The 16,656-nt window shown below is 44.8% G+C and overlaps 1 protein-coding gene across 2 annotated transcripts; it reads left to right on the plus strand.

Annotated features, from left to right (window-relative positions):
* The first annotated feature begins 5,760 nt into the window (after nucleotides 1–5,760).
* On the plus strand, nucleotides 5,761–10,211 carry LOC127761091 (Golgi apparatus membrane protein-like protein ECHIDNA). Of its 2 annotated transcripts, XM_052285318.1 has the most exons (6): nucleotides 5,761–5,905; nucleotides 6,302–6,358; nucleotides 6,458–6,661; nucleotides 6,743–6,802; nucleotides 8,960–9,086; nucleotides 9,739–10,211. In XM_052285318.1, exons 1-6 carry the CDS (start codon nucleotides 5,891–5,893, stop codon nucleotides 9,825–9,827), a joined length of 552 nt encoding a protein of 183 aa, XP_052141278.1. In that variant the 5' UTR covers nucleotides 5,761–5,890; the 3' UTR covers nucleotides 9,828–10,211. The 2 variants fall into 2 exon arrangements, with proteins under 2 accessions (XP_052141278.1, XP_052141271.1); XM_052285311.1 differs by lacking the exon at nucleotides 5,761–5,905 and having other exon boundaries at nucleotides 6,284–6,358.
* The last annotated feature ends 6,445 nt before the right edge of the window (nucleotides 10,212–16,656 follow it).

Below are 16,656 nucleotides of genomic sequence, written 5' to 3' on the forward strand. Positions count from 1 at the left end.
CAAATGCGATGCTCTAACCTCTGAGCTAAGTGATTTTGGATTCGAAATAGGCCAGGCGCATTCGACGTGGCCGCCTCCGGGCGCGCCGTGTGGCCGCTGCGTGGGGCCCGACCATCAGCCGCCCGTGCCTCCGGGTGCGGCTGACGCGTGGGGCCCACAGTGCCGGTTGGTGAGCCCATGGGTGCACCCGGTCCACCGTGGACCGAGGGGCTGCCGCGTGGGGCCCGCCACTCCCGTGGACTCGGCCCGCACGCCCCCTCCCCTCGACTGACGCAATAACCCCTTTTTTAATTAAAATTTAAATGAAGAAATTCGCAAATATTCACTTAAAGAGCACATAAACTTCAAATGGCCATAACTTGGTCCTTTGAACTCGGAATTGGACCGTTCAAGTCTCTAATTTTTCCTTAAGAAGTCAAGAACCCATTTTTGTGCTTTGTTCCTGCTTTTTATATGGAGTTTATTAGAGTAAAAGTCTTTTTCTTCCCGTTGGTCGTGTAGATGCTGCAGCTTCGGAAGATCCGCTCTACGTGGAGGTCGAAGCCAACGTTTGGGAAAGCGAGCAAGGCAAGTTACATCATCCTTGAACATATTGAATCCCAGTTTATAAAATTATTTTGGTTTAAATTACTGCATTATCGCTTTATTTAAATTCCCACGTTATCACTGTTTTATTTAGCCATGCCTATTTACCTTTGTTATGACCTTATTATCATTGCTATTGTTATTATCACCTTGCTTACCCTAGGCAAATAAAACCCCAACTAGTGGGTACTCTATTCATGGTTCCACTAGTATGAATTTAGGTAGATGCTTCGCTGATTAATTAGGCAACATTAGGTGGTTTTATAACCTTAGACTTTAGGAATGCTCATATCATTTGGACATTATGGAATGGTTGGACTATGTGGAAATGGACACACACCTCCCCCTCTATTCAAAACCCTCAAAATGGTTTTAGGCTGGGCTCGAGGTGCATGGGTTTGATAGTAGCACCTCGGCCACCATAAGGACCGGTCTTCGGGCCTCTATTGCAAAGCATTACCGTACTTCCACATGTCTAGTGGGTAAGGCTTAGTTTGTGGCTCAGTCTGGTCATAAACAAAGGTACACGGATGGAGATGGATGAAGTCGGGGCTCGATGGACATCTCTAGGACAAATGAAGGCTACACAAGCTGCGGCCCGGTAGTCGAGATGTCATGGCACAGGGCCGGTGTCCTGCTGCTAGGGGCTCAACCTTGGTTACCTGTCTCGGGAATCCCGACCGTAGCCAGGGTTGGGTTGGTACTCTTGTCTATGGCTAGGATGGGTTGGGAACTATGTCACGTCTTCTGTCCGTATGCCGTGGTGGTATGTGGCGCGTGGTTACACGTGAGGAAGACGTGTCTTGTGGGTAAACATGTACACCTCTGATCAGAGTATAATCTATTCGAATAGCCGTGCCCTCGGTTATGGGCAAGACTAGCAATGTACCCAAGTTAGTGTTTTAAATTCTTAAAACCTGCTTAACAACTAAAATGTGGAATGATTGGCCTGGGTTGGCTTGGGACGAGCTGGGAGCTGGGTCTGGTTGCCAGTTCGGTCTAAATCATCGTAGGCCTTGGGTTAAGGCAGGTTCGTGCGGGTTCACGGCCTTGATTAATAATATTGTGTAGCTCTAGGATCGTGTTTACAAAATGGCCCTGAGCAACTAAAAGTCTTTTAAATGCTGTTTACTGCGAACCCTAACCCCTTTATTATAACTCCCTTGTACTCCTTTGCATTTATTCTACATCCGTGGGTGTGTCTTGCTGAGCACTGTGGTTGTACTCAATCTTGCTTAATTTTTCCCCAACCTAGAAGAGGAGTTCCTGGAAGATGAAGGCTTTGGTGTCTAGCTTGTGCCTACCGTCAAGTGCCTGTGGTCGTCGCCCTAGTCTTCCGCTGTTTTCCGTTTATCTTCGTGTGTGCTGGGCCTTCGCCGCCCATGTAATAAATTATCTATTTACGCTTCCGCTTGTAAAACTCTGAATTGTATCAACTTTTGGTATACCTTGCCTCCTGGGACAAGGAATAATACACGCACGAATGGAATGCCCATTGGGTTAATTCCGGTCGTGACACCAATCTTTGATGAACAGGAACTCTTGCTTGCCTTAGCCGATTGCTTCTATTATACGATCGGCTTGAACTTCCTGCAACATTATTGCACCCAGGACAGTCCTCAATAGATGGCAGCCTCATACCTTCATTCCAGCAAAATCTAAAGAACTCACAGCCCCAATGAGGATCAAAACCGCCATCATCTTCTTCATAATGCCTCTCCTGCTGTTTGTCACACTTCTTCTGATACTTATTGATAATTTTAGCCGAATTCACCTGAAAACCTCTTACACGACCCCCATCGGCTGTTTGGCCAGCTGTATACACCATATTGACAGGAAAAGGATTACCATCAACCTTCATCGGCCTCTTAGAATCATCAAATTTGATTTTTCCTCCCTCAATAGCTGCCTGGATTTGCTGCCTGAAGACCTTGCAATCATTGGTAGAATGAGACCTAGAATTATGCCACTTGCAATACCTTCTCTTGCCCAATTCTTCAGCCGATGGGATTGTATGACCAACAAGAAGTTGAATTTGTTTCTCTCGAAGTAGCAAATCAAAAATCTTATCAGCCTTGGTAATATCAAAGTCATACCTCTCCTCTTTTCCAGAACTCTTTTACCCATTGGCATGGTATAACTTTCTTGCTTCTAACCCATACGGCTGCCGCTATTTTGGAGTCATCATCATCATCATCATCCGATCCATATATGTAAGGACAGACATGATTAACCTTTTTAAAGTTCTTCCTGGCTTCTGCGAATCTCTGTTCATGCAAGGTTACCTTCTGTGCAAGATGTGACAAACTATCAAAGTCTTGAGACGAGAACTTCTCCCTGATCGGAGCTATCATACCCTGAAAAGCCAAATCGGCTAACTGGGCATCAGTTAAACTCAAGCTGTTGCTACTCATCTCTCTGAACCTCTAAATGTACTCATGCACAGGCTCATCATGCCTTTGCTTAATCGCTGTTAAATCGGACAGTTTCATCTCATGAATCCCACTATAGAAATAGCTGTGAAAATGCTTCTCCAAATCGGCCCAACTGTTGATTGATCCACATGGCAAAGAAGAAAACCAAGTGAAAGCCGATCCAAACAAAGACAATGGAAACAACCTAACCCTTAAGGCATCCACAGCCGATGCTTCGTTACACTGAGCTAAAAACCGGCTAACGTGTTCATAGGTTGAAACGCTATCTTGCCTTGAGAACTTTGAAAAGTCTGGAACCTTGAATCGGTTAGGCAAAGGAACTCTCTCAAACCACTCGGGGTAAGGATGCTGATACAAATTTCCAGATCTTTCGGCTTAAGCCCGAACTGTTCTCTCATTACATCTGCGATCATATTGGCCCATGGTCGTTGTTGAGGCGCTCCTTGTACTTGTTGTGGCACGGGCTCAAATTGATTGTATTGTGGAACAAACCGGGGTTGAGCTGGTCCTCCTTGCTGATATTGAACTTGTGGCGATGGAGGCTGATACTGATAATTCAAATTGCCCAATTCTAAAAATTCGGTTGTATATTGCGCACCAAGTGTTCTGGAACAACGTGAGGTACTACCGTTTGACCTGGTTGCACATTATGAACCAAATGCTCTAGGACAACTTGATTTGCAGCATGCTGCCTTAGCTGATTGTCAGGTGTTGACATTTGTGGATAAGTTTTAAATACTTATGCAGTTGCTCCCCACGCCGCCTGCACCCGCCGGCCGCCGGCTTCCGCCCGTGCAGTTGCTCCCCACGCCGCCTACACCCACCGGCCGCCGCCCGTGCAGCTGCTCTCCTGCCGCCGCCCGTGGATATTGGAGAAGAGAGGAGAGAGGAAGAGAGGTGGTGAGGGGAGAGAAGAAGAGGCTGACACGTGGGGCTCACGTGGGTCCCACGCTGAGTTAGCTGCCACATAGGATAAAACCAGAGTCAAAACCGTCGAGGGACCTAGTTTGCATGGTTTTGTAAGTTGAGGGACACATCATATCCGGTTTTATGGTTGAAGGACGATTTTGTAACTCGACCTTCGGTGTACTTTTTCCCCGTGAGAGTATTAGATAAGCGGCTTGCGTTGGTAAATAATACGCATAGTGAGCCCATTAATACTTTACATGTCGATAGCCCATCAAAGAACAATCCACTTGATCTCGGACTTGCAGCAACCCAAAGCCTCCTTAGGCAATATACTTATAGGAAAAAGTTTCGGTCCCTCAACTTGTCATCGAGTTACAAAATCGTTCTCGAATTGCAAAACCGGAAACAACTCCCCCAACTTACAAAACCAGTGCAAACTAGATCCCTCGACGGTTTTGACTCCGGTTTTATCCTATGTGGCAGCTGATTCAGCGTGGGACCCATGTGGGTCCTACATGTCAGCCTCTTCTTCCACTCCACCTCTCTTCCTCTCTCCTTTTCTTTTCTCTCAGGTCTCAGTAGTGCAGCCAGCGGGTGGGGGAGGCGGGAGTCTAGCGGCGGCAGCGGCGACGGGAGACAAGGTGGCATCGAGGCGACGACGCGGCGTCGATGACGAGCAGGAGGGCTTCCCTCCACGCCACCGCCTCTGCCGCCGCCGACGGGTGCGGGACCAGCACACGGTGGCGAGGGACCGGCACACCGCGGCTACAAGCACGATTGGCACACGGCGTCCTCGATCCGTCTCGCCACCATGGACCGCCGCCGCGGGCTGCGGGATCTGGCACTCGCGCCGTCAGCAGTGGCGGTTGTGGCAGCGTGGGGGGAGGCCCTCCTGCTCCCTCGTTATCGCCGCTGCCGCCTCGTCGCCCGTCGCTGCCGCCGCCTCGTGTGGGCTCACAGGTGGGCTGCTGTAGGCCTCGAACGCGAACCCGACGAGCACGACAGCGAGGTTGAGATCAAACGGCGGCCACGGCGGGTCCTCCCCAACCAAACCCTCCCTAGCGGTGCACTCCAATCTGGGCTTCACGACAGACTGCGGCCGTGGCGCGGTGGAGGGCGAAGGCCACCACAGTGCCTGCCTCCACCATGCTGCCCATCGCCGGCCGCCCAGGTGCTCCCCCACCGCCTGCACACAGCTCTTCCTCCGTCGTCTGGCGCCACAGCGCGTGCCTCCACCCCGCCGCCCGTCGACGGCCGCCCAGGTGCTCCCCCGCCGCATGCGCACTACTCTTTCTCCATCGCTCGCCGCCACAGCGCCTGCCTCCACCCCGCTGCTTGTCGCCGGCCGCCCAGGTGCTCCCACGCCACCTGCGCACCGCTTCTCCTCCGTCGCCTGCTGTCGCTGGCCACCCTGTCCCACCTTGCCCCACCGAGGCGCCGTCGCTGCCCTGTCCCACCTCCCCCACCGAGGAGAAAACTGAGAGAGAGAAGGAAGGAGAGAAGAAGAGGATGAAATGATGACGTGGTCACCCTGAGTGTGGGGCCCACATGGGTCCCATGCTGAGTCAGTTGCCACGTCGAATAAAACCGGAGTGAAAACCACCGAGGGTCCTAATTTGCACTGGTTTTGTAAGTTGGGGGATGGGTTGTATCCGGTTTTGCGGTTCAAGGATGATTTTGTAACTCGATGACAAGTTAAGGGACCTTCGGTGTACTTTTTCCTATACTTATATGGGCCTAGACGAGACCAGTTTGGGCCAACTTTGTTGGGCCAGCCAGCCTCGCGATATCTACCCATTCTCTACGCAGAATTTGCGATCCGCCCCTCTTCTAGACGACATATTTGCATTTGACCCCCCGTCCTCTTCGATCTCCAAGGGAGTAACCGAGGAAGGGATCCCGCGAAGCAGTAGCATAGCAGCGGAAGAACTCAAGCGGAGTGGGCGAGGAAGCAAAGCCCGATGGATCAACACCAGGTGATAGCTCCCTCCGCTCCCTTCCCTTCCCTTGCCCCGCCTGGCCGGAAGGTTCTTGATTCCTCTATTTTTAACCTCAAGGAGTTGGTTTGCTTGGGGATTGGATTGGAGTTGTGCTACTTGCTCCAGATCTTTCGGTTTTTCTGATTGGACCAGCCCAGATTAGTATATGTTGTGTAAGAGCTTGGCTAGTTTTAGTTGTGTAAGAAAAAAGTCAATAAATTGTTCTTGTGAGATCTGGGTCGGCCGTTACAGTTTGGTTTCTAGGACAAGTGGATGCAATTTGGTTAGGGTTTCTTGACTGCACTAATAACTATTTCTTCTCAATTCCTCTGCTGCTTAAATTGAGATTTAGGAGTGGCATGATAGTGATGATATATGTTTCTGTTGCTGCAGATGGTCGGCGAGAATTATGCAAATCCAAAGACATGCTTCTTCCATGTCCTCTTCAAGGTACTCACTCGCCTGTTTTTCTTCAATGTTCTTTGTAATTGTTTACATAAACACTGTAGCTAGCAATTACTAAGTTGATTGGACTGTTTGTATGTGAAGGCAGGGGCATTGGCGTTCTACATACTGTCCGCGCTGTTCGTGAACAACTTTGTTATTATCTTTGTCATCACCGTGCTCCTGGCAGCACTTGACTTCTGGGTGGTCAAGAACGTCAGTGGGAGGATATTGGTTGGGCTGCGCTGGTGGAATGAGATCGATGATGAGGGCAATAGCGTGTGGAAGTTTGAGTGCCTTGATGGAGAGGTTTGCGTTCGTCTCTCAGTATACTTGTGACATTTTGGTGCAATTGCTTATCCCTAAATTAGTGTATCCGTTTTGCTGCAGTCTCTTGCTAGGATGAACAAGAAGGACTCATGGCTGTTCTGGTGGACTCTGTACTTGACTGTAAGTGATATTCTCCACTATGATTCAGCGTTTTTAGTTTCTAGTATCCGTATATGAATATATACAATTTCATTCAGTTTATATATGAACACATTGGGAAATGGAAAATGAAAATAAAACATAAATACAACAGAAGGGAATGCCTGCAGTCTTGTCAAATGCACAACTGCAATTAGATGACAATCAGTAGCATACCTATTAAAGTATGATAAACCATAGAAGTCTGTATCAAATCTTTATACAGAGTCGAGATTGACTTCACCTTAGAATTGTTGAGCCTATATGCTGAAAGTATCTGAAGTGCCTCTGGTAGGCATGGTGTCAGTATGTAAAGCTTCCACCTAGCCTTGCGCCGCCCCTGGGTGCATCATTTTTGCACATGTGTGTTGTTTGTACGGCCTTTTTTGTCATGGTGTGCATCTACACATATAGTTAATTATTGATTTGATATTTTGATGTAATTTATGCACAATTTTGTTGATCTGAGGATAGCTATTTTTTCTCCTTTGTAAACTTAGAATTAGAACTTGTCATATTCTCCCTTCAACCCAAAATGCAAGTCGTAGTATGATCTGTAAAAGTCAACCTATTGATACTCTTATGTCTGACCGTTTAGATGTAAATGCAAAAAATATTGGTTATAAAACCAGTACTCTATAGTATTATTGATTTTTTTTCTTGGAAATACTCTATAGTATATACTTTGCTAGTTCTGTTGCATTTATGATTAAAATCTAGGAAAATTTGGTTTCATGTCACTGAATATGGTGGTCCACCCTTAAGTTCTTCATCACTTTGTCCGTTGCCATCATGATTTTGCTTTTTTCCCATGTGAAACATTCAAATAGACATGAGTAAGGACACATATCCCCTTGCAGCCAGATTAGATCCTTAAGTAAACGCATTCAATCACAGCATGTAGTCATCAATCCCTGGCTCCCTGCCCTTAGCCATATCCATCTCGAGCAAACTCACATTCCCCAATTCCCTTCTTCCCATGGCTGCTGCACCAGATATTGCAGCTGGCTTCCTGCAGGATAGGAAGACTAAATCATTCATGGATTCACTGATAAACCAAGTGACGCTTGAGAAAAGCAAAATAGAAAGTAAACGCATTGACGAGAGCAGAGGACAGACTGCGTAGGCCGGTAGAAGCATCGACCGGAGCAAGGCAAGCGTAAAGTCTTTGGTCAGCTCCATGTGGCCCTGCAGCGCATGTGGCATCCTTGTTGCAGGGCAGGAAGCTTCTGCAGAGGATTACATCTGGGAGGGATCTGACGTGTTCCTCAGCTACCCAGCATTGAAGCTGGATGAAACACTAGGAAATTAAGGATTTGTTCTGCTGGAGTTACATGATAGGGATGGTGGATGGCTAGAAATCTCTTCAATTGATAAATATCCTGCTAGTTGACCCAACACACTAATCTGGACTGTGATTCACTGATTTGCTTTTGTAAAAAATTGTAGTCTACAATAGTGTTACATATAAAGGTATCTACAGTTTTACACTCACAAAACTGAAAGTTCACGTCAATTAAAGCTCCCATAATGGCAAACTGTGAGAAAGCAAATACAGAATACATCATGTGAACACTACATAATTGTTGATGAGGTATTGTCAAACAATGGGTCTGTTTGGTAGAGCTCTAACTCCTAAACTTAGCTCCAGGAGTTGGGTCTAGAGTGGAGTTGTGGAGCTACCTAAACCCAGCTCCACCTCTCTAGTTCATTTTGTAAGAGAGCTCCACTCAGACCCACTCCCATTTTAGGTGGGGCTGAAACAGTTTGGCCAAGTTCCAGCTCCACGCTCCACCTCTGCTGGAGCTAGAGTTGTGCCAAACAAGCCCAATATAGGCTCATGTTTTTTTTATTGAAAAAGGAACATGTTTACAAAAATTATATCCGTGTTTTTTTTAACACAGGTTCATGTTTGACGACGTATTGTCAAGCAATTATATCCATGTTTTGTAAAAAAAAAATGCTCCTTTTATTGTAGAGTTGCTCATGTTTTCATTTTCTTGTTACTGTAATGATGTTCAAATTAGAAAATAATTTGGAACAGAACAAAATTCTCTAGGAGAACAGGTTACTAACTGTGAAGGTAATTGTAATTCTTTGAAGGCTATTTGAAATAAACATGCTTTTTCCATGTTTCAGGCTGCTGCATGGATTGTTCTTGGGATATTCTCACTCATCAGACTTCATGCTGATTACCTTCTTGTTGTTGGAGTTTGCTTGAGTCTCAGCATAGCAAACATTGTTGGCTTCACCAAGTGCAACAAAGGTGAGAGACTTCTCTTGAAGAGAATTCCGTGTTTCTCGTTAGAAAAGTCTACATGGCATGTAAGATGCAATTCTGTTAGAGGATTTTTTTTTTTTTTGGTGTCTTAAAATAGCCAGTTAGAAACAGAACAGGTATGCATTGGAAGTGAATTGCACGAATTTCTATATCTTTGCTTACAAAATGGTAAACTTAGCAACAGAATGCTGTGCGTTCATGTCCTTTTAACATTGTCTTAGCTGAGAAAATAGAACCTTCAACATCAATATCTTGTTTGAAAGTACAGTTCATTTAGTAAACAGACCATGTTCAGCCTGGAATATGTGTTCTAGAATCTAGACCAGTTGCCTTTATCCTGAAGCCATCATTGTTTTGTGTACCTATTCTGATCAGTTTTAGATGGTTCTTCTCTGTTTACGTACTTGTGTTTTCATAGCTCTGGATGTCTTTAACTGGATAATTCCATGGGGAAGTACATTGTATGCCAGGAAATACATTCATTCTGTCAGCTTCAGATATCACTTGTAGCTTTCCCATTGTTTAAGTCAGCTTCTAGGCTGCCCAAGCATGTTGACATCTGTGCCTGGCATATAAGACATTGCACTCTGCTTGAACTTTTAACTATGGCTCTGAGTTTATTATGGTTATTTTTCAGATGCCAAGAAAAACGTTGCAGATTGGACTAGAACTACGCTCCTATCATCTGGTGTCAGGTCAACAATTCAGTCAGCATTCGGTGTCTAAATAGAGGCGCCCTAATGTCACATACAGTGGTGTGCAATTTATGAATCAGATGATGCATTCTGCTTTTGTTTACTTTGCCTAGTTGCTTATTGACCCTATACATCTTTGTGTCCCCTGATATCCTTGGTATTGTTTGATTCACTGTGACAAAAGATTGAGGGTCAAGATAGGCACACTACTCAACCTACAAGTTCTTGATGTTCTTTGTATTTGTTTAGCCTTGTCACTGGTGACACTGTATAGCAGCTGAACTGGAAAACGTTCTACTTGGGATAGATTGTAGTGTACAGCTAACATCTTGAAACATTATCATAGTACTGCATGGAGTTTGTCTTGTCGAACTTTTAACCATGAGGCAAAAGCAATGGATGTTGATGTTGTGAAGGAGCATCTTGCAGGAGAAAATGCATTGTGATTTTCATTATTTGACATCTCCACCACCGGCAAGACAAATTCGCCTACCTCTTCCTTCAGCCTGGACGTACAATTGCTGATAAAGTTCTAGTTGTAGTTAGTCACAATCATGTCAACATTATAAAGCAAAATTTTGAAGTCCTGCCTTGCTGCTTCACTCCATTATAATACTTGATACGCTTGGCCTTAATATAAACTTGCAAAGAATATGCTAGTAAAGCAGCTGCAAGAAAAAAAAAAAAAGAACTTCCTAAAGCACGTTCGTCATCTTCTTTTTTTTACCTTCGTAGTTTTGCAGTCCATCTTATCTCACATCTTTATCCTTTACCCCCCTAGATATCACTGGTTGAGAGCAATATGGTGTTACCTTTTCTTTCGTGAACAGCAGATTTTTTTTTTAAAAAAAAAAGAGAAATTTGGAAAATATCATCGTAAAGACACATACTAGGGTCTTATTTGGCATAACTCTCCATCTTAAATTCGCATTGGATTTGAAGTTTGTATATTAAATTATAGTGGTTTAAAATTTTATATTTCATCTAAATGATTCATTCAAAAGTTATCAATATAATTGTAGATCCAGATCTATTGATTTGTATTCATAGTTTAAAAACTCTTAGATCTCGAGTTATGCCAAACACCCCCTACACATCAATAACTCATACAAGTATGTTCCCACTCCATGACACCTTTAAAACAATGTGCAAACCACCAATTCCGCGAAAACACAACAAACAGACGCCCCTTTTCCCTGGTTTCCAATGCTCTCTCCCTAGCAGCAACGTCTTCAACTAACAGAGTCAGTCAGTCAGTCAGTCACTGCCACCATTGCAAAAGAATCTCGGATATTTGTTCATCCCAGCCAGAACGACGCAGCGTCACAAAAAACACACACACACACACACACACGCTACTCCCATTTGCAGAATGAACTGCATGCTACTGTGGATATTTGCAGCCGAGCCGTCGCGTCGCCGCGAGCGAGAGCGTACGTTTTCCACGACAAAAACGGCCAGCCCGGGGCGACGTTTCCGCGGTGCCATCCCCAGATTTTTTTCGCACGCCGGAACGGACACGAACGGACGACGAAAGCAAAGACGTTTTTTTTTTTCTTCTTTTTTCTCGGGAGATCGCATGAAAAAAAAAAAAACTCTCTCGGCAACATTTCATTTGTGCTATTCCCCGACGGCGACTGGCCCGCGGTTGTCATCCAAGTCCGCCGGCGTTATCGCCTCCCGCCCGCCCGCGCCGAGCCGCGTCGGACGTTATCCGTGTGAGCCACGGAGAGGAACCCATCCTCAGCTTCTCCTCTTCCCCAACGGTTGACGGGTCGTTGTCGGGATATATGAATAAATATATGTAATTGTTTTTTTAGGGTATTTTTCATGCCACATAATTTGGCACGCGAAATCATTTTCCGCACGCGGCGACGACGGAGTAACCAATGGGGGTTGAGTCTGGAACGTGGTCTCGTTTTCGCTCGGTGTCCCTTTTGTGCCGATCGAGTCGCTTTTCTTGTCTCCCGGCCACATGGTTTACCATTTTTTTTTCTCTCAAAGTAATTTTCGTTTTCAGACTGAAATTTTGTGTAGATAGCAACAAATACAATTTCGTCAAATGTAGAGATAAAATTTGCCAAATGTTTTTTTTTCCAGGAGTTTTTATTTGGTACGAATTTTGCTTCGTGGGAGGGGCGTACACGTGGTGGTAGGTGGATGGCTGGGAGAAAACTACTGGACATAAACAAAAAAGGCCAAGTAGGATCAAACAGACTAGTGGGTCACAGGAGGATAGGAGCCATTAGTGCCACCTAAGGAAAAGGTGTCCCAAATGTCGGCCACGTCATCCAAGAACTCTTATCCACTTGAAATTTCACTCCTTTTTTGTCATCTTAGCTTGTGGTCTGGTTTGGTGTGGACCAGCTGGTCAGTGAAGTCCATTTCATGGAGCTCTAAAAACTCATGAATTTTCAAATTTAGATTCTGACTAGCCTTTCAAAATAAATTTAGATTATTCTAACCTTCAAAATAAATTTAGATTATTATTCTAGAATTTTCATGCTAACTAAAATTCAAATGAAAAGGTGACTGGATTTTGGGATCCCGTACGTCATGCTGCTATGAATCGCAAGTACTTCTACTTATGACTTACCACTTGGCTGGAAATGCTCCTTGGTGTGATGGGTGTGTGCAACAAACTCCAGCACTGCAATCTTGACATTGACGGGCAATTTATTGTTTCGGGAAAATGACGCACAATTAAGCAACTACTAGTTCTTCTTTTTTCCCATACATCATGTACCACATCTTAAGAAGTTAGTGCGTTGAAACAAATTAAAAGATACAATGTGCGTGCAATGCCATGTGAGCACACATGGATGATCAGTTTCCTGTCTAAATCCTGAATGTGGTGAAGGGGACAAACAAGCAAGGAGTTGCATTAACATTAAGAGATGGGGTCAACTATTACAGGAAGTAAACCGGGGTCAAAGTCGATCTCTGCAGATAAAAGGATGGTTGAAAAGTAAAAGCTCAGTCCGCATGCCTTAGTGCCGAGGCATGTCATGGCTTAGGCCGTGTGCAATCGGATGCTAGAATAGATGCTTCGAGGACCAGTTTTCATCCTTACCACGTTACCGTTCAATATGAGTGCCAAACGTAGCGATGGGTACTACCTAACTAACTACTGGAAAACACTTTTCAGGGGTAATCGCACGTACTCTAACATGTACTCCGGCGTAGTACTACCTAACTATACTTGCCTAATTAGCTAACTTATAAATATACGCATCTATTGAATAACATGGTTCTTAAATGCGGGGACGTCTCTACGAATTTGAGGCCCTAGTGCAAAAATTCAAAAGAGGCTCCTGAAATTCAAAAGTCGTATAACCAAAACACGGATCTGGATCCTCTGCGGTTTGTACTGCCAAAGCAAGGTGCTACAATGTTTTGCAGTAGCACTTGAGCACTCAGATTAAAAACGAATGGTTCAAATCATCCGGGGTACTGTAGCAACAATATTCTACTTTCTAAGGCTCTTTGAATCAAATGATTTAGGTAGAAATTTCATAGGATTCAAATCATATAGAAAAATTTTCTATTTGGCCATTTGATTTAAAGGATTAAAGTTTTCTAAATCCTATAAAGTTCCTATGAAATGACACATTGTAGGTGGATTTTGGAAGAGACTTAGCAAGAGCTCCAACCTCTTGAAAGATTTCCTTTGAGTCTATCTCTTTCATTCGATTCCTACGTTTTTCTGTGATTGTTGACAGAAAACACGAGGCCTGAGAGATCTGCTTAACTCCAGTGCAGGTCCAAAACTCGCCTTCGAGTGTGTTAGCGTGCCAGTTGATTTGATCCTACAATCAACAAGAAATAGAGACAAAGAAACCGCGGTTAAATTTATAAATGATAGCCGATCGGCTAGGTGCCGATGACATATCATTTATCTTTGAGCCGATGTCATATGTGAATCAATCGGCGGTTGTAAATAGACAATAAAGAACTAAATCTATTCGATCGGCTGTAGATATTAACAACATATAGTTCCTATATCAATATATACTTAAATCAAGTGATTGGATAGATCGGTCGCCAATGCCGAGACAGTATAAATCACTTAGATTGAAATATATATTAATAACAGCCTTATATATGTTTATAGCATAGCCGATCAGATAGATCTAGCGTATATCGGCTAATACTCCGATACTACTCTATATCAGAATATTGAAACAAGTATAATATATCAAACAAAAGCCTAATATACTTAAATGCAAATAAGATCTTGACATAAAGGACAGATTTAACATATCGCTGAAGCATATAGAGCAAATACCATTAAATCAAGTAAAATCGACTGAAACTCCGACGCTACCCTAATCGGCGACCAGAAGGCAGGCTAGAGATTGATATTCTAAGCACGACTTAATAGATCAAACTCAACTGATGCAGCATTAAGTATGAAAGGAAGAACAATATCTAGACAATCAAGCCGCTGGAAGTTTCATAGAGTGGTAGATATCTTATATAATTTAGGTCAATGTCGCTATTTAACCTAATCGGCTGCCTTCTGTTGACAGGTGTTAACCGATTGTAAGTTAAATGACGATATTGTCGAAGATTATGTAAGATATATGATAACTTGACGAATTACATAGACAAGATTAGAGTATCATAAAGATGGAAGCACTAATCCCGAGAACATAATCCATCATAGCAAGTTTTACCTCTTGTTGAAGATCGAAACCGATGCAGCTCAACCCGAAAGCAAGAACTTGTCGAAATAAAACTAAAGAAAAAAGGTGGCGATGCGCCGAGATTGTATTGAACATATGTGTTAAAAGTTACATAGGGCACGGGTCTATTTATACCCGAGAATTACAAGATATGTCCATAACGGACACGACTACTATCTCTAACAAACTCTAAGATACCATAAGTCTTTGCGGCAGACTTTTGCCCAAGCATATCTCTAAGGAAATTATATAAAACATCCTAATTAATAGATACAATTGCCTTATCAGGACTCTATCCATGTGCGGCAATCACCTTGAAGCGTCTCAATTCAACCCGATATCATACATCAAGTCGCATTGTCGAAACCGGCTGCATCGGCTTACCCAGTCCGACTCAGACCCAGCCGATCCTAATCGTAGCCGATCTGGACTCCAGCCGATTCCTGCTCTGTTTTCGAACTCAATCTCCGCCTCCGACTTTGCTTCGATCTAATATTCTTTCCCGATGCCAATATTACCAAATTTGGTTGTTAAAAGTGATCCAATCAAATGATCATTCATGTGTTTTTCCTGTGTTTTGCAATCCTTTGTTTTACACTTCAATTCCTATCAAAATCATGTGTTTTCCTATTCCTCCATTTTTTCAACCATGTGATTCAAAGGGGCCCTTAAGCTAGTACTATCGCATTCATGCTGTGGAGGTTGATAACAGGCATAGGACTATGAATGGATGGTGCAGATGTCTTCTAATGCAATTTATTGTAACATCTCTCCATTTTGTACTCTAATGCAGAGGATCCTAATCCCCAAAACACACATTCATTAACCTTATGATCTACGGGAAATCATCATCTTTTAGTCTTTATTGAAATAAAATCTTTAATTATATCTTCGTATTTAATCCTCTTCATTACATAGTTTTCAAGCGCTCATGTGTTGGGTTAAGAACCTGAGATGATTATTTTTTAAAGGCAAATTTTGCTACAGGACATCGCAATTGTGTGTATTTAGCTCAGGGACACTGCGAAAGTGAACTTTTGGGGGAAGACATCCCATAAACGTGGATATTTGCTTATGGACACCGCGCCGTCTCCTCTCCACTTGACGTGCTGACGTGGCAGACGAGAGGCTGTTTTTTGACACGGTCGGATGTAAATACCCCTGCGCCTTATCTCCAAGAACACCCTCCTCATTTCTCTGCCTGAAGGTGTTTGATCCAATCTTAGAGACCTCTGGTGAGCTTCGTCGCATTTTATCCATGGGAACATGAACTACTTCCTCTACCTGATCTAGCCATGTCCTTGCATCCTAATTAACCGCAGATCAAGCACATGAAGATGCGCTCGTCGGTGTTCTCAGTGTCCAGGGCGCCGCCGTGCGTCGCTTCGCCGTTCCCGTCGACTCAAGCCATCGTTGACCGAGCCACTGCGCCAAAAGCATCGTTGGCATCCCAGAAGGAGGTCTACCGGAGGAATCGATCCGAGGCACTGCCGTTGAGGAGATCGAACCTTTCTTCCTCAAGTCCGGCCGCCGGCTCATTCCTTCGCTACCTCGCTCCCGAGTGAGCTTCGGCACCATTCCTCGCACATGTAGCATCCTCAGATGGTCTTTGAATCATTTCCCTCCTCCCTTTGACAGCCCGAAGGCCAGAAGGAGCCGACGCCGTCGACCTGCCGTTCTCTGCCACCGCTGGAGCATTTCGAAGGTCGCCATCGCCGTCCATCCATCGCCGAACCTCAGACAACCTTCAGTGAGTCTCCAGGAGCCTTATAGCCACGCACGCCTGTACTCACTCACATGGAAACGAGCCGAAGCTCGTCATGCACTGTCATGCCGAGAGTCACTGCCGCTCGCGTCGCCGCCGACAACTATTCTGGCCACCATATTGCACAAAACCACCACCTATAGATTTGCAAGGATGCCCTCTCCACTTTCTCTTTTAGCCACATCGTCAGAACTGCCACCGATCGCCGCCGGCGTCGGCAACAACGTCGCCGGGCGCCATCGGCTCAGCCGCTGCTCTGTCTACCGAGTGCATGTGAGGAGATAAGGCACAGGGGTATTTACGTCCGACCGCGTCAAAAAATAGCCTCCCATCTGCCACGTCAGCACGTCAAGTGGAGAGGAGACGGCGCGGTGTCCATCAGCAAATATCCACGATTATGGGATGTC

The sequence above is a fragment of the Oryza glaberrima genome, chromosome 1 (assembly GCF_000147395.1).
Source record: "Oryza glaberrima chromosome 1, OglaRS2, whole genome shotgun sequence".
In the NCBI taxonomy this organism is placed as follows: Eukaryota; Viridiplantae; Streptophyta; class Magnoliopsida; order Poales; family Poaceae; genus Oryza; species Oryza glaberrima.